Raw genomic sequence first — 26,135 nt, 5'->3', positions numbered from 1 at the left:
AGGTGACACTGCTGGGAATGCTGGGACATTATACAGGAACGCTATGAAGGGATCTGGGTGATGACTGTATCATTGTGTTGTCAGGTTCCTATAAGGTGTCAGGATATCACCGTCTATTTCTCCATGGAGGAGTGGGAGTATTTAGAAGGACACAAAGATCTGTACAAGGACGTCATGATGGAGGATAACCAGCCCCTCACAGCACCAGGTAATAGACATGACTAAATACACATGTCCTCTCATTATCTGTATGTAAGGCATAAATTCAGTCACTGGATGTGTTTCCTACTGTTGGAAATTGGCCACAACAACACAAAACTTCTTGAAGCAACTTCTTTCTCATAATATTCTTTCATTTAGGCCTCATTCACAGATCAGTGTTTTGTCAGTGATTTCCATCAGTGATTGGGAACCAAAACCAGGATTTGAGCCTCCACAGACATAAGGTATAGAGGAAAATCTGTACCTGTTCTGTGTTTAGAGTCTCACCTGGTTTTGGCTTAAAATCTCTGATGGAAATCTGAACAGTGGCAAGACATCATTGAAGTCAATGTAAAATGTAGGCAGATTATGGCACAAGAGGTAAATGGAAGTAAATTACAGCAAAAGGTAGTGCCCTGTTATAAGTCCTGGACACAGTCCTTTATACCTCAGAGAACAAAGGAATCATTAATATTTTAATTCCAGTTTTCTGCAGTGTGTCGCTCTACGTAGACTTCAGTGTTTTACACACAGATTCCATCATTCCATCATTATCATATGTAACCATAGATCTACACAAGTTACACCGACAACAACTGCTAATTGGATAAAAGTTCCTTATCACAATCTCTTCTTACATAAATAATTAGTTCCTGGGGCCATTAATCTTCCATTAAACCTCTCCAATTCAAGTACCAATCTCCATTTTTCTTTCCAAAGAGCCCCATGGTCCATAAAGCCAAGATCGGCTCTTTTCATTTATCACCGGTCCAACACCGAGGATCGATCCTGATCATAAAAATGCAAATGGTTAGTTTTAATAGACAAATACATTTATCTTGGCCAAGGCTTCCACTTCTAGTGCAAATATTATCTACCTTCTAAAGGTAACTATTCCATCAGAACATCTTTAATCGATTACTTAAAGGCCTCTATTTTCTCAGCAAAAGTAGTCAGTACTAAAAGTACTCAGTATTCACTTCAAAATGGTGATTAACTCTTTAGCTAACCTCCTTTTTGACACAAGGGGGTGCTTTACTATTCAGTAAAAAAGCCTAAGCAGATGTCGGTGCAATGGGGGGGGGGGGGGGGGGCAGGTCTACAATTGTCGACGTGGAGTGGGCGGGGAAGGGAACGGGCCGGCAGGCCTGTCTCATTTACCATTTTCTACAAATTTTTCAGGTGTAGAGAATGTAAGATAGCTTGGAAGCTGTCTTACATATACAGTTGTGTTCAAAATAATAGCAGTCAGACACCACTAACCTGATCAATCACTGTTTTTGGTAGAAATTTATATTTCTACATGGCAATAATAAATAAGCAGGTGTAGTAGAGTAATAGAAATCCAACAGACCCAACAGTCATGACATGCATGCTGCTGATTCTCTGTAATTGAATCACTAATTGAAAGGGTCATGTTCAAAATAATAGCAGTGTGGAGTTCAATGAGTGAGGTCATTCATTCTTTGAAAAACAGGTTGGAATTATTGCCCTTATTTGAGGAAGGAAGGCAGCAAATGTAGTGTATGCTGGTTACAGTGCATTTCTCTCTGAAATTCTGAGGAAAATGGGTCGTTCCAGATATTGTTCAGAAGAACAGTGCACCTTGATTAAAAAGTTGATTGGAGAGGGGAAAACATATAATGAAGTGCAGAAAATGATAGGCTGCTCAGCTGAAATGATTGCAAATGCTTTAAAATGGAAACCAAAACCTGAAAGACGTAGAAGAAAGCGAAAAACTACCATTCGAATGGATAGAAGAATAGCCCAAATGGCAAGCCAACAATCAGCTCCAGGAAGATCAAAGAAGGTGTAAAGTTACCTGTGAGTACTGTTACAATTAGGAGACGCCTATGTGAAGCCAAGCTATCTGCAAGAAGACCCCGCAAAGTCCCACTGTTGGAAAAAAGACATGTGCTGAAGAGGTTACAATTTGCCAAAGAGCACATTGACTGGCTTAAAGAGACATGTTGTGGACTGATAAAAGTAAGATTGTTCTTTTTGGGTCTGGTGGCAGAGACAGTTTTTTAGACGATCCCCAAACACTTAATTTAAGCCACAGTACACTGTGGAGACAGTGAAGCATAGTGGTGCAAGCATCATGATATGGGGATGTTTCTCATACTATGGTATTGGGCCTATTTATCGCATACCAGGGATCATGGATCAGTTTGAATACTTGAACAAAATGCCCTTGAAATGGGTGTTCCAACAAGACAATGACCCCAAACACACCAGTAAAAGTGCAACATCTTGGTTCCAGACCAACAAGATTGACGTTATGGAGTGGCCAGCCCAATCTCCGGATCTTAATCCAATAGAAAGCTTGTGGGGTGACATAAAAAAATGCAGCTTTTGAGGCAAAACCAAGAAATGGAGAAGAACTGTGGAATGTAGTCCAATCATCCTGGGCTGGAATACCAGGTAAAAGAAGTTGGTTGACTCTATGCAACACAGATGTACAGGAGTTCTCAGAAACAGCGGTTATACAACTAAATATTAGTGATTCAAAGGAAAGCAAAATCTTCAAACATCAGTTTATATAGTGAATGTTTGAGTTTGTAAAGAAGAATACAAACACTGCTATTTTTTTTAAACATTCTAATATTCACTTTTCTTCAATTCTTTTAGAGGAACAACACACATTTTATACATTTTTCTTCATGTTTTGATTTGAAATAGAATGTGTAGTGTTCCCAGTACATTTGTGTGTATGGAAATAAAAGCTATTAGAAGGATTTTGAGCTTTATTCACTTATTTTAACTTCGCCGGTCTTTGTTAAATCCTGCGCCTAAAACACAGGTCTTAATAAATGTGCCCCAAGATGTATACCTAAGACAGCATGGCTGACAATCCGATCTAATCCTGATTCTGCAACACCTACAGTTAAGAAAGAGAGAGCAAACCCTGAGAGATTTCCCAGTCCTCTTCTTCCACGGGATAATTCAGAAGAACATCACTATGTCCCACTAGATGATCAGGTAGATAAATATAAGGGCCTCATGATGGAGGATCACCGGCCCCTCACATCACCAGGTAATAGACATGACTAAATACACGCGTCCCCTCATTATCTGTGCGTAAGGAATTAATTCAGTCACTGGATGTGTTTCCTACAGTTAAGGAAGAGATAAGAACACCGGAGAGATGTCCCAGTCCTCTTCTTCTACAGGATGGGTCAGAAGAATGTCACAATGTCCCACAGGATGATCAGGTAGATGGATATAGTTTCTCATGAAATGTCACCTATGATCTGTAGAAGGCTGTGAAGATCTTGTCTTTAGTCCTGTTTTATCCACCAGTATTATGTTTTATACTTGTATAATAAGAAAAATGGAGATGGCAGGATTACAGCTGACCATAGACATTACATGTTGTCTGGATCTTCTCACTATTTTCTGCCTGGACAGACTTTTAAGATGGCCTTCTCTGTCAACTGCTGCAGTTCTTTTGTGGTTGCACAAGAGTGGCACAACAGTTTTCTGAGAGGTCTTAGGCCGGGACCATGCAATACTACAAATGGTCAACCAAAGTTGTGCCTGAATTGTAAGCTTGAACATGAACATCAGGAGATAAATGCATCATTATCTTCAAAGGTTTTGTAGTCTAGGGTGCAGTCTCCTGGTGTCTCCCGAATGGCAGTCCCAAGATCATACCACGGATTCTATTCTAGCAGATGTAGATACAAGTCATCCTTCTTACTTGCATAGAGTATAATATATTATATACAGGGGTGTAGCTAAAGGCTCATGTGCCCTGGTGCAAGAGTTCAGCTTGGGCCCCCTTCCCTCAGTGCTTTGTGGCCAGGGACAGGGAAGCATATAGGCATCGTGCTGCCTGAGGCGAAAAATTTAAACTGCATCCCTGCCCCATGCCAAATTCTTGACCTTACCCTTTCCCTCCAGCCAGAGAGGTAACTTGACCTGCATGAACTTTGTATAGTACCGGTGTCATCTTATGTGGCACAAGGGTCTTTGGGCCCCCTCAGGGTCCTAGGCCCAGTAGCGACTGCACCCCTTACAGCAGGGGTGGGGAACCTTTTTACTGCCGAGGGCCATTTGGATATTTGTAACATCGTTTGGGGGCCATACAAAATTCTCAACTTAAAAATTTGACGGCTATATTTGGTCAAACATATAAGTGACTTAGAGGTAAGTTACAGAAATTGAGCTTGAATTTTAAAAATCTAGAGCGCTGTATATTTGCAGCACAAATTGATGCCTGTGCTATATATTACAAATAGTACAGGCGCCATTTTGACCACATACAGCAGTCTAATTTTTAAGTAGAGAATGTTATATATTTAGTTCTTTATTTGGCTTTAATGGCCGCCAAGCTAAACCCAGAGGGGTCCACAGAGGTGTTCACCCAGCTTTCGCTCTCCCTGCCACTGTCCCTGCCTCTTTCTTCGCAAATGTCCCTGTCTATGTCCCTTTCTCAGCCTCAGATCTTACTGAATCCGATTAGTTTAGAATCAATTTGCTCATCTTTACTCTGAAGGTATTCATTTTAGGGACTCATTGTCTGAACTTTAGACAATGAGTCCCTGAAATTAATACGTAATTGGTCTGCCATACAAAAACAAATCTTATGCGATTTGTTTCAGATGAATCACTTGAAAACAGTGCCCAGTGCGTTTAATGTCGGTATTAGCAGAGAAAACCATGAAGAAGGTAGAGGACTGTGGATAACATGACACTGGGAGGAAGTGGGGAGGGGGCAGAGTCTGACAAAGAACGATTATAGACACAAGTCACTAACGCAGTGTGATAGGAACACTAAAGAGAGGGAATTTCTCTAGGGAAAGTATGAAAGGAGTCAGGGGATTCTCAAACTGGGCTTAAAGTGGTTGTCCCACCTCACTTGTTCAGCTTGTCTGGCAGCCTGCTCTGCTCTTCATTTTCTGATTTCCTGCCTCCAAGGCTGGGCCCCCACCTCGGCTTTTCGTGACATCACATCTGCTCTTCAGCCATGTATGCTCACTTCTGATGCTTTTCTGAACAGGAGGGCAGGGCGGGCTATCATTCAGACAGCCTGAGCCCACCCAGCCTTAGAATCGGTGAACCAAGTTTATTTCGTCTTTTTGATATGAAGGAGTGGTGGCTCAGTTGGTAGAGTGCATGGGTTTATCTATTAGATTCTACAGTGAAGCCAGGAGTTTTTTTGTTGTTGTTTTTTTTTTAGTTTTTTTAGCCCATTTGGAAAAAAATTCAGCTCCCACTACATTGTGTGCAATATTAAATGTTGGAATTGGAAAGCGCAACTTTTCCTACAAAATAACAAGCCCAAGCTATGTGAACGGAAAAATAAAAAAGTTATGGCCCAGGAAGGCAGGGAGTGAAAAATGAAAGCAGAAAAACTAAAAATCACAAGGTCCTCAAAGGGTTAAACACATTGCATTATAGCCCAATCATGTTACAGCAACAACACCAATTTTATATCCATATTATTAAACACATAGACATTTTACAACAAACGCTGCATTGCTATATTGTGTTAGTGGATATATTAGTACATCAGACTGTGTGTTTCATTGTAGTACACAGTTTTCATTGTTTTGCCACTGATATTAAACGCATAGCTCTAAGACATTTCACTGCATTCTTCTCAAAGTAAATTGTCAATACTAGTGTGGAGTGTGTTTGTAGAAGTGGTGAGACATGTAATTGTGCCACTGTCTTTAAATAACAAAAAACACACTTGCCATTTTGCTTCTACTGTTAAATAATCTGTGTGTTCCAAACCCCTGACTTTTTAATCATAGGCCTCATAATAAAATGTCTGAGAAATGGAAGAGTGCAAAACGAAAGACCCATGCCTCGTCCTCCCAGAATCAGAATGTATGTAGTACCAGCAGTATCAGTACCTGCCAGGAGTAGTAGTAGTAGTTGGCCACAGTTCTCCCTGGCTCCTAATATTATTGAGGACACAGAGTTTGGAATTGTGGACTGGATGGCTCAGCGTTTAGACTACCATGAACAGGAGATTCGGGGGAGGAGGGGCACCCCGTGTATAGCTGTGTTTGTTGTGGTAAGAGTAGTGGCACCTGTAGCTGCACTGGTGGTGGTAGGGGCAGCGGTAGCAGCAGTGGAACTCAAGGCAAGTATAAAGCAGGTAATCTGGAGGGGGCTAGGAAGCCCGTAATGATATATCACAGTTTTCATGGTGGAAGGTTGAGGACTATTACAATGATTGTGTGTTGGACAGGATCTGGGAGCTAGATCACGGAGCTGAGAAGAAGGTAACATCAGAGGAAGAGGATGGTGGCAGGGGCAGCAATACAGAGTGAAGGCAACATACAGTTAGAACCTCCCAAAACCTACCAGGGCCAGATCTGCTTCTAGTATTATCAGCTTGGGAACTGTTGATGCTGATGATACTGTGGTCGCAGTCTCAAAACGTGCCAGACCTAAAACGAGCTCGGTTGCAGCTAGCTCTGCGTTGAGTGTGCAAGTTTCTCCTGCCTAGCAGATTTTCTCCACGGTGCTGGAAAACAAAAGCAAGATCTGCCAGACTAAAATAAGCCATGGGAGTGACCGAGGTGTCTACCAGGCATCCATAAATCAACGAAACTGCAGCACTCTCTCGTCTCTTTAAATATCCTTTATTCCATCAAATTCATGCAACGTTTCGACCTGAACAGTTTTTCAAGTAACTGACAATAAATCATTACCAGGCTTAAATACTCTCCTTATAGGAGGACCTACCACATATGTCATAACAAATCACGGCAATGTAAACATAGTATAGGGTAAGGCAACCTTTCAAATCAACAAATCAGCACTTACTTTGGAACACCCGGTGGAGGGCTGGTGGGATACTGGGCCATCAAATCCCAAGGCGTCACGCCGATGAGTCGGCGTCCCCTTAACTCCTGTGAGCTTGCGCAGGCGTGCCGGTACTGAATACGCGCCAAAACTTTTTTGTATAAAGGCGTCCCTTAGTTCACAGTGCGCCGGCGCATCAGAGCGGAACTCACATATGCGCTTTCAATGTGCGCAGATGCACCAGGTCAGAGCTCATGCAGGCGCACCTGCTTACTGCTAGTCTGTGGTCCTATTGCGCAAGCGCTCAAAAAGGGGCCCACGCAGGCGCACAAGTTCACAGCTGGCTAGTGCAATATTAGGCATCTAGGTGGTTCAGCTATATCATAGGACGGGCACTAAATAAGAGGACATATAGTGCTTTATAATGATATATAACTGGGGGCGTTATCAAATCGACAATTATCTGTCTCGATACTCTTAATTAACTTGTCAAATAGCAGAGGTAGACATCAACAAAGTGAACATTTTAATGACACCTTAATATATCCCTTGCCGACAGTCCCACTAGTTAATGGAGAAAACTCAGGTGATTGTGTATGCGCAAATCACCAAAGCAGAGAGATAGGCTGTTAAACATGTACACGGACAGTAGTCCAATTATGTGGTCATGTTATAGCTACCAACGCCCAACCAGTCGATTGTAAGAGAGAATTCTGCCACTATGACCCTGCCCACCAGACGTCCACTCGGGGTCCAATCTGTTAAAAAAAGACATATTAGTCTCTATAATCATAACCAAAGCGGTTAGGCACAATATTTCAAATGACATTGTGTAATACTCGGTATGAAGAACACAATATTCTGTCTGGATCAGTAGAGCGTGCCAATCCTGAAGTCCCTATTCAAACCGTTCGGTTCGAGCGAGCTTTTGAAGTTTAAAAATCCATTTTAACTCGTCTCTTAAGTTTCTTTTCCCTATCTCCTCCCCTTCTCTGGGGGAGGGGGGGGGGGTATACCGTCTATGATATGGAAGCAAAGTTGTGCAACATTATGCTTGAACTTCAGAAAGTGTTTCGGTAATGGTGGCTTAATTTTTTGTGGGTCCTCATTCTTTTTCCCGGAGAGCAATTTACGTATCTGGTAGCGGTTTAGTCTATTTCTCATTTCATGTGTTGTTTTACCCACATAGAGTAGCCCACATGGGCACTGCAGAATATATATGAAGTAATCCGACTTACAAGTATAGTATCTTTTAATAGGGTACCTTTTCCCAGTTCTAGGGTGTGTGAAACTATCTCCCTTAAGCATATCATTACAGTTACAGCAGCTCAAGCATGGGTAGCAGCCTTTCTTTTTGATCTTAGGACCCTCGTAACATTTAGTGTCAGCCCTTATTAGTCTGTCCCCAAGAGTCCGTGATCTCCTGTAGGACAAAAGTCGCGCTGATTTGAAATTCTGCTATTCCCGGGAACATTTCTTTTAATATGTGCCAGTTGGATTTGAGAACTTGTGCAATATGTCTACTCTGAGTGGTATGTGTAGAGACGAACGGTATCCTCTTTTTTCTTAACTGTTACACGTTTTGGGCCTAATAGATATTTTCTCTGACATTTTTGTACCCTCTCTTTATGTCTATTAACCAAGCTTCTGGGATACCCTCTCTCGTAAAACTTTGGCACATTTTATCTAAGCGATGCTCTAATCTGTCATCATCTATGATCATACGTTTCACCCTCAGGAGTTGGCTATACGGTAATGACTCCTTCATGAAGGATGGTCACTCTGAAATAAAAGCATATTATTCCTATGTGTGGGTTTAGAAAACAGGCCAGTCTTTAACTGGCCCCCAGCACTGTAGATAGTCGTGTCCAGAAATTGTAACTGTGTCTGTGAAAATACTAGGGTAAACTGTAGTTCCTCATGGATAGAGTTGATGTACTTCATGAAGTCTATCAATTCTTCCAGTGTGCCCTTCCATAGGAAGAAAATGTCATCTATATACCTCATCCAGCCCACCACATGTGTATAGTGGCCGGATGGGTATATTGTCAGTTCTTCAAATCTGCTCATGAAGACGTTTGCATATGTTAGGGCCACATTGGACCCCATAGCGGTCCCGCGTCTTTGAATGTAATAGGAGTCTTCAAATAGAAAATAATTACAGGCCAGGACTATCTCCAATAATGATAATATGAAGTGTGACTTCTCTTCCTCCATTCCATCCCTGGTCAGGGCCCACTCAACAGCTTCTAGTCCCTTAGTGTGATCTATGCTTGTGTATAAGCTTACCACATCAAACGAGACAAGGTAATCCCCTTCACTGTAATCAATCTGTTGTAATCTCTGTAGAAAGTCGGTCGTGTCCTGGACATATGATTTAGCAGATGTAGCATAATTCCTCAGAAATTTGTCAAGGAAGGTCGCTGGTGAAGAAAAAACAGACCCTATCCCAGACACTATAGGACGCCCAGGGGGATCCATGAGGTCCTTATGAATTTTCGGTAGAGTATATACTATGGGTGTTACTGGGTGTTCTGTCAGTAGATATTCATGTCGTTTTTCGTCAATCAAATTGGTAGCATAGGCATCGTCAACTAACAGTTTGAACTTCCTCATTATAGCAAATTTAAGGTCAGTGTCAACTCTATACTTGTAAGTCGGATTACTTCATATATATTCTGCAGTGTCCATGTGGGCTACTCTATGTGGGTGAAACAACACAGGAAATGAGAAATAGACTAAACCAGCACCGCTACCAGATACATAAATTGCTCTCTGGGAAAAAGAATGAGGACCCACAAACATTTGAGCCACCAGTACCGGAACACTTTCTGAAGTTCAAGTATAATGTTGCACAACTTCGCTTCCATATCATAGATGGTATACCCACCCCCCCCCCCAGAGAAGGGGAGCAGATAGGGAAAAGAAACTTAAGAGACTTGAGTTAAAATGGATTTTTGAACTCCAAACGCTCGAACCGAACGGTTTGCATAGGGACTTCAGGATTGGCACGCTCTACTGATCCAGACGGAATATTGTGTTCTTCATACCGAGTATTACACAATGTAATTTGAAGTATTGTGCCTAACCGCTTTAGTTATGATTATAGAGACTAATGTATGTTTTTTTTTTAACAGATTGGACCCCGAGTGGACGTTTGGTGGGCAGGGTCACAGTGGCAGAATTCTCTCTTACAATCGACTGGTTGGGCGTTGGTAGCTATAACATGACCACATAATTGGACTATAATTACAATAAGTTGAGTGTTATTGGAACCATTGGACCACAATGATAATAAATTGAGTGCTATTAGAACAATTACCATTTTGTACATTGTTTATGCAGAACATAGGTATCAACAAGTGTACATACACCAAATCCCCCGAGACAGTCTATTTACTTTATTGGCCATTAAATATATTTTTTTTCTATCATTGTGCGATATCACTATAGCTAAGGGGCTTCGGCTCGTGTGAATGGTAATCCCTTGAGGGAGTGAGGGACCCAGGGATGGGTCTCTTCCCTCCCCTTCTTGTTTAGATGTACATGGCAAATCGCCTCCTCCTACAGGCAGGATGGAGTTGGCATTTACCATACGCAATGGAGGTCGCATGGAACCAGAGGGTGCCCCCCCGGGGCGGCCCCCTTCCTATTGTGACCATAAGCGTTGAATGGTTTTGGACTATAAGGTAGTCGCACACTTAGTAGTGTGACTCTGCCACTGTCTGTGTACATGTTTAACGGGCTATCTCTCTGCTTTGGTGATTTGCGCATACACAATCACCGGAGATTTTTCCATTAACTAGTGGGACTGTCGGCAAGGGATATATTAAGGTGTCATTAAAATTTTCACTTTGTTGATTTCTACCTCTGCTATTTGACAAGTTAATTAAGAGTGTTGAGACCGATAATTGTCGATTTGATAACGCCCCCAGTTATATATCATTATAAAGCACTATATGTCCTCTTATTTAGTGCCCGTCCTATGATATAGCTGAACCACCTAGATGCCTAATATCGCACTAGCCAGCTGTGAACTTGTGCGCCTGCGTGAGCCCCTTCTTGAGTGCTTGCGCAATAGGACCACGGACTAGTAGTAAGCAGGTGTGCCTGCGTGAGCTCTGACCTGGTGTGTCTGCGCACATTGAACGCGCATATGCATGCGCAAGTTCTGCTCTGACGTGCCGGCGCACTAGGAACTAAGGGACGCCTTCATACTAAAGTTTTTGGGCGCCTATTCAGTACCGGCACGCCTGCGCAAGCTCACAGGAGTAAAGGGGACGCTGACTCATCAGCCTAACGTCTTGGGATTTGATGGCCCAGTATCCCACCAGCCCTCCACCGGGTGTTCCAAAGTAAGTGCTGATTTGTTGATTTGAAAGGTTGCTTTACCCTATACTATTTTTACATTGCCGTGATTTGTTATGACATATGTGGTAGCTCCTCCTATAAGGAGGGTATTTAAGCCTGGTAATGATTTATTGTCAGTTGCTTGAAAAAGACCGTTCAGGTCGAAACGTTGCATGAATTTGATGGAATAAAGGATATTTAAAGAGACGAGAAAGTGCTGCGGTTTCGTTGATTTATGGATGCCTGCTTGGAGGGATGCTACGGACTGGCGTCTAACACCGCGTGCACCACCACATATAAGGCCAGTATACCCCTATGTGCTGCTACTCCTATTATACAGAGGTGTCTACCAGCTACCACAAGAGATTCCTACTTCTCCCGGTCTCCTTTGTGGCAGCCAGGCGACATCCACGTGCAGTACTGTGTCCAAGTCATCATCAGTTACTGCTTCTCCTGCTCAGACTCTGCCTCCTCCTATTCTGTCCCACAATCAGCCATCGATAATGTAATGTCTGGCCAAGAAACAACTCTGCTTACACAAGTTGCTGATGGTGCAGTCTCTGTGGTACCACTTTGTGGATTCTGTTGCCTTTAGGGGGATAATGGCATGTGCTCAGCCTCACTAGAAGGTATCTAAAGTAGCTGGCATTTTTTTTTTAAAAAGGGCATCCATGCTTTGTACTATCAAGTGGCGGTGAATGTAGGCCACTCCTTGCTATTCTAGCTGTGCAGCAAGGTGCACACAATGGACACCTGGAGCAACGGTTATGGACTGGAACAGTTCATGCCTTTCACAGCCCATTAGATCAATGTTTTTTGCAGCGAGGCAGTACTGTAGCAAGAAGGCCAGGTCCTATTGACACCTCCACGTTTGTTCTGACACCAGGCACTTATCGGCTTCCTCCATGGCTATCCTCCTATCCCAAACAGAAGCAGGGCAGAACATCGCTCCCACTCCCCCTTCTTCCTATCATGTGAAGCATTGCCATGCCGTTTTAGAGCTAATCTCCCTGGGTGATAGTAGCCACATAGCCAAATACTTTCTAAAGAGCTTCAAGCAGCAAACAACCGCGCTGGCTGTCTCCTCACCTAACTCCAACTGGGCAAGGTGGTCAGAGACAACTGCAGGAACATTGTGGCTGCTTTGTGCTCCCTGAATGATGCATGCGATAAATCTAGCCGTGCAGCGTTTGTTAATAAAAAGTACAGTGGCTTTTATAAGATACTAATAATAGTAATAATAATCATATAATATAATCATAATCAGTTCTCTTCTCTCCTGTCCTTTTACTATAAACTGTGGTAGCAGGGTGTTCTAGTGGTGATAGATCATCAGTTCTCACTTCTCCTGTGTTCCCCGCTGCCCCTTATACTAGGTTCAGTATCTTCATGCCTGCAGTCATCCCAAAACTGGTAGACAGAACAGGAAGACAGCATTAAAGGGTTTGTTCAGGAATAAGTAACTTTTCACATGTGTCCGCAGCCTCTACTATGGAAAGAATTATATGTACCTGCTACCCTCAGCTCTGGTTATATGTGCCTGGTCCTGTGTGTCCATCTTCCAGTAAATGTTGTTTGCTCCCTCACCGGCACAGGCATGGTCACCTGCTTTACTGCAGCCAATGACTGGCTTCAGTGGTGATGTGTATCTTGTGGACATGTTATCCCTGAATCCAGTCATTGGCTGCAGCAGAGCAGATGATTATGCACATTCCTAGGAAGTAAACAAGCCATGGACCGAAAGAACTTTGGCTTACCGTCTTCACAGCCCTGGGACGGCCAGCAAGGACAACACGTGCACAAACAATGTAATGTTATATACACACAATGTAATGTTAGGGATGGAATATAAGGGCTACTCTCCCTGCATTGCAAACTGGTTGGAATAGCGAAGCAATCAGATTGGATTTATACAGGAGATCTGCAGATATTTGGGTCAAATAACTCCTGCTGTCCGGTCATTTTTGGTCGTCTTTTCAGGTCATATAAAACCTTCTACACGACTTTTCCAACCGTCTGACGAAATATTTATTTCACAGTTTGTGAATCCGGGTGAAGATCTGAACAATATTAATCCTACAGAGACATATGTGAGGGGTGATGAGCAGAGTACAGAGGACATTCCTACAGATAACCGCCCAGGTGAGCAGTGACCACTAAGTAAAGCAGAGAGGTCTCTAAGAGTCTACTGATACAAATACAAAAGAAATAGATATATTGTGCAATGTGGGAATAATGATATTACAATATTATTATTGATGAGTATATATAAAAGTATAAAGGAACAAAAATAAATATCACATACGGAGAGACTTGTACACAATAACAATAACTAATAATTACTACTAATAATAAAGTTACTCCCAAGACCATTTTGTAACTAAACTACAAATTCCTATCCCTCTACAGTACAGTGTAGTTACTATACAGAGGTCTTCTCATGTCTCTCCAGTCCCTCTCTTCTCTCTGGCCCCTCCAGGTTTCCTCTTCTGTGGCAGTTTTCTCTTCTCCCTCTCTATTCTGCTTCTTTGCTTCTTCCTTCCTTCCTTGCATAACAGCCAGTCCTAGCATTGTCTAGAATATGGCTTGGACACATCCTTTTGGTTGTTCCTTATGGTTTTCTATAAATTTTCTGTGAACTCTTGAAGACTGATAGAAGCAGCTGAAATGTTGGGATTTTCCAGCCTTTTTCTGCCCCACTAGCCATGTACCACCTACTGGACAATTGTGGTAGGAGCTAATCGAGGAACAGAGTAGGCATGCCTATGTACTGCCCTGAACCAACTGGCTGGAGTGTGCCCGGTGCCAGTGACGAGGTAAGGCCTAGATAAGTGGGCCACCTAGGAGGAGTGAATGAAAAAGGGATGGGAGGGAGGGGCAAAGAACGGGCGCCCTCCTGCTTATACCAGAGGGTTTAAAAAGGGTAGGTCGCTCCACCCACAATTACAGGCTGCACGCAGCCTTAACTATTTGTGGTAGGAGCTAATCGAGGAACAGAGTAGGCATGCCTATGTACTGCCCTGAACCAACTGGCTGGAGTGTGCCCGGTGCCAGTGACGAGGTAAGGCCTAGATAAGTGGGCAAAGAGAACCGGCCCGGAGTAGGGTGCAATGTGTTATTGGAGCATCATGGAACCCATGAAGCCCAAAGAACGAAAGGCTCTGACAATCTCAATTCGCGGATTGGGAATGTACCTAGCGTAGCAGGACGACCGCTAACGACCCACTTTGCGGATGACGTGGCCGATACCTGATGACTGGATGCTGCGGAAGCGGCCCCTACGTGGGGGGAGTGCTCGGATGCCGTGCTAGGGTTGAACCCCAACCCAGCCGCCAGGGGGCGGATATCGGAGACAAACTGGGCCAATGAAGGGGGGCCTACCGTTGATCGGGAGCAACGGGTCGTCTAACGCGGGAGACTAGAGTGAGGCCAGGAGCTCTTGGAGCGCCTTGACGGGACACCAACAGTTGGCCATAGGGAAGAACTCTACCTCGGTGGGAGGACCAGCCTGATTGGACTTGGTGGCTGGGATGGACAGTATAAGGTGGACCGAATGCCAGGAAAGATGTCGCCTGAGCAGGGTTGCACGGTTGACCGTGCCGCACGTGAACTCCCCGGGTCTAAGAACCCATAGGACCCTAGGTACATGGCTGCTTTGGTGATGATGCTTGCTGAGTGCCCAAAAGGGAGACCGTCTAGGGCTACGGACAATCTGCGGAAAAGCTCGCCTGACACGGGTTGCCTACGCACCTGGACCGCCGCGCTAACCCTGAGGGTGGCTTTGAGGCCTGATGGCCTCGTCCACCTCCCCCCGAGGATGGGTGTTTTTTTTTTTTTTTTTTTTTGGAGACTGAGGAGCCGGGAAGTGACAGACCTGCCCTGGGCATGATCGTAAATGCACAGTTGAGGAACCCTAACAGGGACTGGAGCTCCCACTTGGACAGGACCCTGGAAGAAGTCGCGGAAGAAATGGCGGCCTGGATCTTAGCCAGCTTGGCGGCCGCCACGGGGGCCTCAAGCCTGGTGAAAAGCTGGAGCAACTAGCCCAGCCCAAGGGGACGCCCTGAGGTCCCTTGATGATCAGGAATCAGGGTGCAGACTGCCCAGGTGAGACTGAGCAAACCATGACGTAGCAAAGAACAGGAGAATGCCGCTTGAGTGGGAGCAGAGTACAATACCTGATGTAATAACAACTGTCAAGATAATGGGTGACCATGTCCAAACCCCCGTGATGCACCCGGATCCTATGCAATCAGGGATTCAAACATGCGGAACCCGAACCGGGTAAACAGGAACCACTGGATACTGCTGGAAAAACCCCGAGCATTTCAGGCAAATATAACGGATCCAGAGTGATTCAGGCAAATGTGTACCCCCAGTGGGAAAAGACCTGAGCGATTCAGGCAAATGCGAACAACCTGTGGGAAAAAGACCTGAGCGATTCAGGCAAATGCGAACAACCTGTGGGAAAAAGACCTGAGCGAATCGGGCAAATGCGAACAACCTGCGGAAAAAAGACCTGAGCGATTCAGGCAAATGCGAACAACCTGTGGAAAAAGAGCTGAGTGATTCAGGCACATGCGAACAACCTGTGGGAAGAAAGACCTGAGCGATTCAGGGAATACGTAACCTGAGTGAATCAAGAAAATACACACAACCTGGAAATACCGGCAACCTGAAAGAGACAGGAAAATACAAAACCTGAGCGATTCAGGGAAATCATGAACCCTGAGTGATTTGGGCACCTACATGAACCTGAGCGATCCAGAAACATGAACCCGGGCGATTTTGGAAACATAAACCCGAGTGATTCAGGTAAATACATGAACCTGAGTGTTTCAGGGAAATGCATGAACCCGAGCGATCCAGGAAACACGTAAACCCGCGCGACTCCGGGGAATTAGACCTGGGTGAATGGGTAAATACGTGAATTTTTGAGCTAATCCGGGAAATACATGAACCTGAGAATCAGAAGGAAACAGGAATGAACATGGTATAGAAATGATCGCAACCTAACCGAATCAACGGACAGCGCTGCCGACTGCCGACTCCGGCGATACTGAAGACCTAGGAATGGCGGCTCGTGAAGAACGAAGGAAGGCTCTGAGCTGCGGAGAAGCGTCACGCCGCTACTCGGCTGGAACTTACCTGAAACCCGGCCCCGTGGAGTGACCGGGCGTGGAGGAGCCCTGCGACACAATTGAGGATGGATCGAAATTCCGGTGGCCTGAGGCCCTGCTTACCTGAAAATAAGCTTGCGTTAGTACGAGACCCGGAGAGAGGTGCGATCTGGTGGCACTGGAAAGAGGCGACGGAGAACCGGGATGCAGCCTGGGCGCCATGGCCAACTGCTGGGTAACCCTGGACAGCCAGAATAGGAGCCCGAAGTCGCGCCGCATGCAACAAACCTGCGGAAAACAGAAATCCAGGGAACACACAAGACCCGAGCGATCCAGGGAACATTACCCCTAAGTGAGTAAGGGAAGGCATAACACCAGAGCAATCCAGGGAACCTGGCCCCTGAGTCACTTAGGGAAGACATGACACATGCAATTTGGGAACATGACACCTGTGAATTGGAGAAAACATAACCCTGAGCGATTCAGGGAAGACATGACACATGCGATTCTTGGGTAAATGACACCTGCAATTTGGAGAAAACATAACCCTGAGCGATTCAGAAAAGACATGACACATGCGATTTTTGGGAACATGACACCTGCGTATTGGAGAAAAAACATGACGCCTGAGCGAATCAGGGAAGAGAACCACGCTACTGACTTCTGCAGTGAGATGAAGACCTATGAACGGGAGCTCACGAAGACGAATACTTAACGCAGTGACAGGGTGTAACAGCAGCCTCGTGGCTGGATCTTACCTGGCCAAGGAGGAAATTTTGGCGCAACGATAGTGGCTTGCTTGCAGCTCTGGTGGCCAAGGCCCTGTTTATGTGAAGAAATAAGCTGTGTTCGGACCGATACCCGGCGAGGGATGCGAACAGCTAGTCCCTCATGCAGCGAACGGGTGCGTGACCCTGACCCATACGAACCTGGACCGGAACCGTGCCCGAGGGACTCAGGGAACACATGACACCCGGGTTTATACTGCACATGACACCTGACCAACACGGGGAACACATGCCCCCCGAATGAACAGGGAACACATGACCCCTGAACGCACAGGAAACACAAGACGCCCGGCCAACCAAGGGGATCCATGATACCCGAGCGAACAGGGAACACATGTCCCCCGAATGAACAAGGGACACATGACCCCCGAGTGACCCAGTGAACACGCAACACCAACACGAAGCCGGGCAGACACCGCACCTGAATGACTTGAGGGAAAACATGATATCTGAGCGATTCAGGGAAGACATTAACGCCAGAGCGAATCAGGGCAGATACCACCTGAGTAAACCAGAGAAGACATTACACCTGAGCGAACCAGAGAAGACATTACACCAGAGCGAACCAGAGAAGACATTACACCTGAGCCAACCAGAGAAGACATTACACCTGAGCGATTCAGGGAGACATTACACCTGAGTGATTCAGGGAGACATTGCACCTGAGCGATTCAGGGAGACATTGCACCTGAGCGATTCAGGGAGACATTGCACCTGAGCGATTCAGGGAGACATTGCACCTGAGCGATTCAGGGAGACATTACACCTGAGCGATTCAGGGAGACATTACACCTGAGCGATTCAGGGAGACATTACACCTGAGCGATTCAGGGAGACATTGCACCTGAGCGATTCAGGGAGACATTACACCTGAGCGATTCAGGGAGACATTACACCTGAGCGATTCAGGGAGACATTACACCTGAGCGATTCAGGGAGACATTACACCTGAGCGATTCAGGGAGACATTACCCCTGAGCGATTCAGGGAGACATTACACCTGAGCGATTCAGGGAGACATTACACCTGAGCGATTCAGGGAGACATTACACCTGAGCGAATCAGGGAGACATTACAACTGAGCGATTCAGGGAAGACATCTACCAGTAAGAATCAGGAAGTCATTTCCACCTGAGCGTTTCAGGGGAGACCCTCACACCTGAGTACTTTGGTAAGACATTGTGCCTGAGCGATTCAGGGAAGACATGACACCTGGGTGGTACAGGGAAACATTGCAATAGAGCGGTTTTGGGACCTCATTTCATTTGAGCGAAACAGGGATTACTTGCACCTGAGCGATTCAGGGAGTACATTATACCTGAGTGAATCAGGAACGACATTACACCTGAGCGATTCAGGGGACAAATGACACCTGGTGGTTGCAGGGACGACATGACAACTGTGCAGATCGGGAAACACGTGATACTTGGGTGGTACCACGAATGACGTTACCCTGAGCGATTCAGGGAAAAACGGGACCCCTGGGTGACCTAAGGGCAGCCGCACCGGACGCGAGGCCCAGGTACCAGACCCCCGACCTCAAGGAACGACTGCCCTCACTCACCCAGGGGGTGAAGATCGGTCAACGTAATGGCGTGGTTGGCAGGCGCCCAGCCTGGCAGTAAATCACGATTCCCCTTCTTTTTTTTTTTTTTTTTACCAGCATTGCGGGGGTTAACAGGCAGCAGGCCAACAGCCAGAAATGAGCACGGTATTGAATCAAAGGTTCCCCTTTTTTTTTTTTCCCCAGCAGTGCGGGGGTTAACGGGCAGCAGGCCAACAACCAGGCAGTCAGCTGGCAACTCGTTCATAGGAGAACGGTGCCCCCCGGAGGCAGGGCTGCTGCGCTGCTAGTCCTGGCGCTCGGGACCCCCGCACTGGGCACATGGCAGGAAGACGGTATGGATGCCATGGTGCCGCTGCTAACATTGACTAAGTGAGAATGCCCCCTGACTTGAATGAACCATGGCCCGATATGCAGCTGTGCCAGTCGTCCCCGGCTGCCCCCTCTCTCTCAGTGAGGCACGCCGCCCCAAATTGTGGGACCGGTACCTGGAGGCGGGGGAGGCGTCGCAATGTGCAGTCGCGGTGGCGGGCAGTGCGGGGGTTAACGGGCAGCTGCTGCGCTGCTTGTCCTGGACCCTACGGAGCTTCAGGCCGGCTTGAAACGGGGAACACGAGGTGCCGGTGGCAGGCGCGTCCGGCCGGGCCGCAGAGCGGTAATACAGGAGGCGACGCGGCTGGCTGCACGAACCGGGATGACGAAACGACGGAAGACGCGACCGGAAGTGACGTCCGGCGCTGATGCTGCTGAGGCAAAGAACGGGCGCCCTCCTGCTTATACCAGAGGGTTTAAATAGGGTAGGTCGCTCCACCCACAATTACAGGCTGCACGCAGCCTTAACTATTTGTCAGCCATTCTTTAGACAATTGACAACTACAGTACCTTTGATATGCTAATGGGCCGTTGCCCGGATAGACAGTACTCGCTCACACTGGCTTTGAGAGGACAAGTATAGGCTCTAATTACCAGGAAGTTGCTGAGGACAGGATACCAATACAATACATGGCTTACATTATTTTACTTAAAATTCTTAAAAATCTGTATTAATCTGTATTTCTCACACATGCATAGATAAATTCACCAACCTGACATGCTATCAATAGGGTAATTAACCCCATAATGACCACCCATACGCCTTTTACAGTGTTCACTAAGGGGCCTTAGGCTGAGCTGTCGTAAAAAAGCGCTGCACATGTGCAGGGAGTGGCGGCCTGGCTCTCACATGAGAGCCGTGGCCCTGCTATAACAGCCCGGACTGGCAGGAGTGCCGATCTGGGCTGTTTAACACTTTACATGCCACGAGCAATGGCGCCTGCCGCATGTAACGTGCTGACAGAGGGAGCGGACTCCCTCTGTTTCCTATTGGCACCCCATAAATGCGATTGTGGGGTGCCAATGTGTGTGAAGGCTGGCTGGGGTCTCGTGTAAGCCTCAGACCAGCCTTGAGAAATTTCCAGCAGTCTGCTGGTCAATGTCAGAAAAGCACTGACCTTAAAATGCAATGCACTATAGGGATAATGCATTGCATTTTAAAATCAATCAAAAAGCTGTTTGTTATAGTCCCCTTGTAGGACTATTAAGTGGTAAAAAAAAAGTAAATAACCCCCCCCCCCCCCAAAAAGAAATAAAGATATTTTTTCTGTTGAAAAAACGCTTTTCAATAAAAAAAAGTTGCAAAAAAAAAATCTCAACCATATGTTTGGAATTGCCGTGTCCATAACGACCCAGACTACATAAATATCACATACATTATTCCCTACGCTGAATGCTGTAAAAGAAAAAGACAGAATTGCAAGTTTACTCTCTTAGTTGCCACTGAAAAAACAATTAATTTTAGTAACCTTAGTAATAGCAAGCGATGAATAAAGAGCCATTTACTCCAGAATAATACCAATAAAAAATACAAGTCGTCCCTCAAAAATTAAGCCCTCAAACAATTCCATAGAAAGAAAAATAAAAAAGTTATAGCTCTTGGAACGCGGCGATGGAAAAAGGACAAAAAAACGCTTGGTCAGTAAGGCCCAAACAGGCTGGTGAGTAAGGGGTTAATGATTGTCTGAGGAAAGTTCTGCCATGCTGAATGCATTTGGGCAAGCAAATCATCAAGATCTGCTGTTTATATCTAAATGTGCATTTACACTAAGAGATTATCTGACAGATTTTATGACCAATCATTGGCCGTTGGTATCTTGTGGGACCGTCCATCGCCCTTTTGTATCAGTATAAATGGTGTCAGTGTGCAGTATAATAAATCTTTTACATTAAATACCAAGTAATACTGGATCACATATTATTAAACATTCCCTAATTGACTCTTCTGATTGATTCATCAGAATTACACCTGAAATTGATTTCTAGAAATAGTTCATCTGTAGTGATAGAATTTTCATTATCATCGGATGGTGTTTATATATGAATCGCAGGCACTTAATATTAATCCACAAATAAAAGGAAGATTTTATGGAGCGTGCCATCCAGTTTGTTTACTTGAGAGTGACAGGACTGTGCTTCCTACTTTCCATTCCATAACTACTGTGTGGAGCCACTAAGGGGGCATAACTACTGTGTGGGGGCACTAAGCGGGCATAACAACTGAGTGGGTCCACTAAGGGGAAGCATTATTGTAAGGGGGCATAACTACTGTGTTGGGGCACTAAGGGGGCATAACTACTGTTTGGATACATCAAGGGGGCATTCTCCTGAGGGCACAAAACGGGAATTCTACTGTGAAAGGGACTCTTAGGGGAGCTAATTATGGTGTGGGGAACTAAGGGAGCAGTCAACGCCTCTTGTCCAGCGCTAGGAAATGTTTTATTTATATGTATTTAAAATGACTGATTGGGTGGAGGTTGCAGGGAAGTTGCTAAAGGTGGGGGCCAACCCGGCCTAGTTATGCCCCTTGGTCTACTATTAGTTTGTGATTTTTTTTGGCCATTACTGTTTGTCAGTTAATTCTTGTATTTTGTGCCATACCTTTCTGTGGATTTTTTTTATACTGAAATATAATACAATTTTAATAGAATATTTTGGTATATTTTTCATAAATAATAAAATGTCTTTTTTCTTGGCAGATGACTGTACCAGGAACGTAGAGAAAAATCTGGTATCTTCAGATTTCGAAGTAGATGATTGTGGTATCACACGAGATACATTTGAAGAGCATGCCAATATCCAAGATATACCCTCATCCAATCACAGCAAAAATTTATTATTTGATCCTTTTAAACAGGTCCGATCTTCTGATTCATCACAGACTGTAACACAAAATAAAATTCACAGAAGAGGTGCTAAACATCAAACAGCTCGCGTAAGAGGGAAGCCATTTTCATGTTCAGAATGTGGAAAATGTTTTAGATTTAAATCGGATATTGTTAGACATCAGAGAATTCACACAGGAGAGAAGCCATTTTCATGTTCAGAATGCAGTGAATGTTTTAACAATAATTCAGCTCTTGTTATACATCAGAAAATTCACACAGGAGAGAAGCCATTTTCATGTTCAGAATGTGGGAAATGTTTTCACTACAAATCAGCTCTTGATTACCATAAGAGTATTCACAAAGGAGAGAAGCGATTTTCATGTTCAGAATGTGGGAAATGTTTTCATCAGAAATCAATTCTTGATAGACATCAGAGAATTCACACAGGGGAGAAGTCATTTTCATGTTCGGAATGTGGGAAATGTTTTAATCAGAAATCAGATCTTGATAGACATCAGAGAATTCACACAGGGGAGAAGTCATTTTCATGTTCAGAATGTGGGAAATGTTTTAATCAGAAATCAGTTCTTAATAGACATCAGAGAATTCACACAGGAGAGAAGCCATTTTCATGTTCAGAATGTGGGAAATGTTTTAACAATAATTCAGCTCTTGTTGTACATAAGAGAATTCACACAGGAGAGAAGCCATTTTCATGTTCAGAATGTGGTAAATGTTTTTACCAAAAATCTAATCTTGTTTTACATCAGAGAAATCACACAGGGGAGAAGTCATTTTCATGTTCGGAATGTGGGAAATGTTTTAATCAGAAATCAATTCTTGATAGACATCAGAGAATTCACACAGGGGAGAAGTCATTTTCATGTTCAGAATGTGGCAAATGTTTTAATCAGAAATCAGTTCTTAATAGACATCAGAGAATTCACACAGGAGAGAAGCCATTTTCATGTTCAGAATGTGGGAAAGGTTTTAACCAGAAAACAGCTCTTGTTACACATCAGAAAATTCACACAGGAGAGAAGCCATATTCATGTTCAGAATGTGGTAAATGTTTTCACAAAAAATCTAGTCTTGTTTTACATCAGAGAAATTACATAGGGGAGAAGTCATTTTCATGTTCAGAATGTGGAAAATGTTTTAGATTTAAATCTCAGATTGTTAGACATCAGAGAATTCACACAGGAGAGAAGCCATTTTCATGTTCAGAATGTGGTGAATGTTTTAATCAGAAATCAGTTCTTGTTGTACATCAAAGAATTCACACAGGGGTGAAGCCATTTTCATGTTTAGAATGTGGCAAATGTTTTAACAATAATTCAGCTCTTGTTATACATCAGAGAATTCACACAGGAGAGAAGCCATATCCATGTTCAGAATGTGGGAAATGTTTTAAGCAAAAATCAGCTCTTGTTTCACATAAAAAAACTCACAGAGAGAAGCCATCTCCATACTTAGCCCTTTAGTGACCTTATGTGTTTTTATGGTAGTCAGTGTCGCTAACTGGGTTTATTCCGTCAGACACCCCTTGTTACAGGGAGATAAAACATAACCTTGCTTTGGGGTTGCCAGAGGTGGCTGAGGGCTTGGAGTGATGATTGGGACCACTGTGAGATCTCAAACACGTATTGTCTCCTGTATTAAATGAATACAAAATGTACCTGTAGATAAATCCAACAAGTGGGGTCCCTGCCACCCTTGTATTTGTAGAAGTCATGTGTTTCACTCATCTCACATGAACTTACCAGTGGGGAAATACTTGGTTATAAAATATTTTTATTGTATATATTGAATTTTTGATAATTTTGTTTCCTATGACTATGTTCATTCCTATGATTGTATGCTGATAAGGAGATGATATGTTTTATTTGGAGGATCTCTAATATTTAGGCTGTTCCATGAGCTGTAGGCGCAGTTACAGTTACAGTTTTGTCTGGGTTTATAATCTGATGTCTTACACCTGACAATACTTCTACAAGTAATTATGATACCTCGGATGGCGAGAGGGGTGGTAGTGATCCTTTATTGTTCTTATGGATGGTTTTGGACATTGCCCCTTAATATATTCTGTCGGTGATTGCTTGTTTTGTGTACATAGTGGTTTCTACCTTGCCAGGCAGGGCCATTATGCTGCATAAGCATCACTCGTCACATTTGGATGCCCCAGTTACAGTGATGTGTAACTGTCCCATAGGCCAAAATATATTTTAAAGGTATCAAAACATATAATAAAATACAAGTAAAAATAAAATAGAAAAAAACGTCTGCACAGTTTCTCTTTTTACATGACACAAAACTATCAATATGACCAAAACAGGGAACCAATTTTAACCACTTATTTTGGTTTCAATCTGCATATTTAAAGAATAAGGAGTTTGAATTAAAAAGAAAAAAAATCTCTGAAAAAATACTATTAAAAATCCCCATGTGTCATGTAAAAAAAAAGCTGCAGAAATTAGGTAGGCAGCCCCTCTGAGATGAGCATCAGAGCATTTAATGTTTTGTTTTTTGCTTACATTTTTACACTGCTAGGCAGAGGCTTCTCAGTTGTTTTACAGTCTAGGGCAGAGCTAAAGCCTGCTCATTTGTGCCGGTGGAGGAGAGGAGGTGGAAGTGTGGTAATAAGCAGTAGCATTTGTATGAAATCTCCATTACCACAGTCTGTCCTGTCCGTCCTCTCTGTATTTCATGTCTCCTCATGTGCTCCATTCTTACAGAGATTCAGTTGAAAATCTTATAAGTAGTATTCAGGATCATAATCCCTGACAAGTAGGAGAGGAGGATGAGGCAGCTCTTTCGCTCAGTGTTCTGAAGTAACTTGTCCTGCTGTGTGATTAGAACAGGTTTTGTGTGTACTAATAGGACGGCTGCCATTTTATTTCTCCTGATGATTGCTCCCTAGACAAAATAAGCCATTATAACGAATACAAGGTATTTGGGAATATATTTATAATAAAACAATAAGTAACTATTTAAAAAAAATAAAAAATTCCCAGAGAAACCTTTTAAGGACCAGGCCATTTTTTTTTGCAAATCTAACATGTCATTTTATGTGGTGATAAATTTAAAACGCTTTTACATATCCAAGCCATTCTGAGACGGTTTTCTCGTCAAATATTGTACTTCATGACAGTGGTGAATTTGAGTCCAAATATTTCATTCTTATTTATAAAAAAAAAAAAAAAATTACCAAAAATTTGGAAAAATTTGCAATTTTCTAAATTTCTATTTCTCTGTTTTTAAAGTCGATCGTGATACCCCCTAAAATAGTTATTACTTTACATTTACCATATGTCTAATTCATGTTTGGATTATTTTGTAAATTACATTTTCTTTTTTTGGGACATTAGAAGGCTTAGAAGTTTAGAAGCCAATCTTGACATTTTTCAGAAAATTTCCAAAACCCTCTTTTTAAGAACCAGTTCAGCTCTGAAGTCACTTTGTGAGGCTTACATAAAAGAAACCACCCCTAAAGGTATTCAAAAACTGATTTCACAAACTTTGTCAACACATTAGATGTTCCGCACGAATAAAAGTAAAATATAGATGAAATTCCAGAGGTTCTCTTTTTTGGCAGATTTTCCATTTTAATCCATATTTTCTAGTAACAAAGCCGGGGTTAACAGCCAAATAAAACTCAATATTTATTGCCCTGATTGTAGTTTACAGAAACACCCCATATGTGGTCGTAAACTGCTGTATGGGCACACGGCAGAGTGCAGAAGGAAAAGAACACCATATGGTTTTTGGAAGGCAGATTTCACTAGGATAACTCTAAGCTGCCATGTCACATTTGAAGACCCCCTAATGCACCCCTAGAGTAAAAACTCCCAAAAAAGACCCAATGTTTTGAAAACTATGGGGATAAGGTGGCAGTTTTGTTGGTACTATTTTAGGATACATATGATTTTTTTGCTCTATATTACACTTTTTGTGAGGCAAGGTAAAAAAAATTGTTGTTTTGGCACCATTTTTATTTTTTGTTATTTAAAATGTTTAGCTGACAGGTTAGTTAGTTAGTTAGCAGGTTGTTACAGACGCGACAATACCAAATATGACTACTCTCTTTGGTTGTTTGTTTCAGTTTTACATAATAAAGCATTTTTGAAAAAAATGAATGTTTTAG

The 26,135-nt window shown here is 43.7% G+C and overlaps 1 protein-coding gene across 2 annotated transcripts; it reads left to right on the top strand.

Annotated features, from left to right (window-relative positions):
• The first annotated feature begins 151 nt into the window (after positions 1-151).
• Positions 152-24,869, top strand: LOC122940415 (gastrula zinc finger protein XlCGF26.1-like). 2 transcript variants are annotated; one of them, XM_044297086.1, is made up of 5 exons: positions 152-208; positions 3,089-3,238; positions 3,322-3,416; positions 13,359-13,461; positions 21,863-24,869. In XM_044297086.1, exons 1-5 carry the CDS (start codon positions 175-177, stop codon positions 23,473-23,475), a joined length of 1,995 nt encoding a protein of 664 aa, XP_044153021.1. In that variant the 5' UTR covers positions 152-174; the 3' UTR covers positions 23,476-24,869. The 2 variants fall into 2 exon arrangements, with proteins under 2 accessions (XP_044153021.1, XP_044153022.1); XM_044297087.1 differs by lacking the exon at positions 3,089-3,238 and having other exon boundaries at positions 157-208.
• Positions 24,870-26,135: the final 1,266 nt, after the last annotated feature.

Source organism: Bufo gargarizans, chromosome 6 (genome assembly GCF_014858855.1).
Source record: "Bufo gargarizans isolate SCDJY-AF-19 chromosome 6, ASM1485885v1, whole genome shotgun sequence".
Lineage (NCBI taxonomy): Eukaryota > Metazoa > Chordata > Amphibia > Anura > Bufonidae > Bufo > Bufo gargarizans.
The sequence above is the reverse complement of the archived record's forward strand: the minus strand, read 5'-3'. Positions and strand labels throughout refer to the sequence as shown.